The 1,226-nt window shown below is 65.1% G+C and overlaps 1 protein-coding gene across 1 annotated transcript; it reads left to right on the forward strand.

Annotated features, from left to right (window-relative positions):
- Positions 1 to 167: 167 nt before the first annotated feature.
- On the forward strand, positions 168 to 1,182 carry CLPS (colipase, pancreatic). The gene is made up of 3 exons (XM_009334772.1): positions 168 to 263; positions 885 to 968; positions 1,003 to 1,182. Exons 1-3 carry the CDS (start codon positions 168 to 170, stop codon positions 1,180 to 1,182), a joined length of 360 nt encoding a protein of 119 aa, XP_009333047.1.
- The last annotated feature ends 44 nt before the right edge of the window (positions 1,183 to 1,226 follow it).

Genomic DNA, 1,226 nt, shown 5'->3' on the forward strand with positions numbered 1-1,226 from the left:
CTCGCCGGGCGGCTCGGGCATCGCTGTTTTCCTGCCCCAGGCAGGGCGTCGTGGCGCTGCCCCAATGCCACGAGTTGGGGTGTGATAGGAGCAGCCACATCAGCTGATGGAGACGCCTGCTATAAAGCACCCGCTGGCCCCGTGGCAGAGGCACGAGCGAGCCCACCATGGCCAACGCGCTGCCCCCCTGCCTGCTCCTGGCCCTGCTGCTCCTGGTCCCGGCCCTGCCAGCGCCACATGAGCGAGGGCTCATCTTCAACTTGGTAAGAGGGACACTAACCCCGTCCTTGCCACAGCTGGGGGACGCCCCGAGTGCTGCGATGGGGCACGTGGAGCATCGGGGAGTTGGAGGGGTCCGCGGTGCTTTGGTCTCTGGCAGCAGCTATGTGGGGGAGCCCTGGGGTGCCGGCTGCAGCTGCCGAGAGCAAAACTTATTGCAGCTGGGGAAACTGAGGCAGGTGGGGATGGGATACTGGGTTTTCTGGGGTTGTGAGGGATCTCGGAGCCTGGGAAAGCAGCTGGGTAAAGGGACAGGGAAGCCTGAAAGTGGATGGGACTGAAGCTCTTGGCTGCCTGTGCCAGCCAGGACCCCCTCCCTGGGGGGGGCTCGCAGGGAACGGGAAAGAGGGACGCTTTCCCTGTGGTGTCTCAGCCCTATTCCCGTGAGCCCAGCAGAAAACAGCACTTCAGTGGGCGGTATTTTGAGCCAGACCAAGAAAATCCTGCAGGGTGGGAGGCTCGGGCATGCTGGCAGTGGTGCTGAGCCCCAGCCAAAAGGCAGAGCTGGTGCCTGACACCCATCCAAACCCCTCGGGCCCACAGCTGGGGGGGATTAAGGGGGGACAGAGAGGGACCTGGTGCTCACGCCCTGCCTCGCCATGCAGGACACCGGGGAGCTGTGCCTGCAGAGCGCCCAGTGCAAGAGCGGCTGCTGCCACCGGGGCAGCGGCCTGAGCCCCCAAAGGTACGTGCTCCCTTGCTCCCAGCGGTGGCCGGGGACAGGGACATGTCCCCCGTGCTGCACCGTGCCTTGGTTCCCCACAGAGCATCTATGGGGTCTACTACAAGTGTCCCTGCGAGAGCGGCTTGACCTGCGATGCTGATAAGTCCATCGTGGGCTCCATCACCAACAGCGACTTTGGCATCTGCAGGGATCCCCGGGGCTCCGATGGGTCACGGTGAAGGAAGAGACCCCCTGGTGCCCCCCCCGTGCTGCCCCTCCCCCC

Source organism: Pygoscelis adeliae, unplaced genomic scaffold (genome assembly GCF_000699105.1).
Source record: "Pygoscelis adeliae isolate BGI_AS28 unplaced genomic scaffold, ASM69910v1 Scaffold482, whole genome shotgun sequence".
Classification (NCBI taxonomy): Eukaryota; Metazoa; Chordata; class Aves; order Sphenisciformes; family Spheniscidae; genus Pygoscelis; species Pygoscelis adeliae.

Coding starts and splice junctions, on each gene's coding strand:
- CLPS (XM_009334772.1), top strand. CDS start 168: ATGGCCAACGCGCTGCCCCCCTGCCTGCTCCTGGCCCTGCTGCTCCTG. Junction 264..884: donor GAGGGCTCATCTTCAACTTG/GTAAGAGGGACA, acceptor CTCGCCATGCAG/GACACCGGGGAGCTGTGCCT. Junction 969..1,002: donor GCCTGAGCCCCCAAAGGTAC/GTGCTCCCTTGC, acceptor GGCCGGGGACAG/GGACATGTCCCCCGTGCTGC.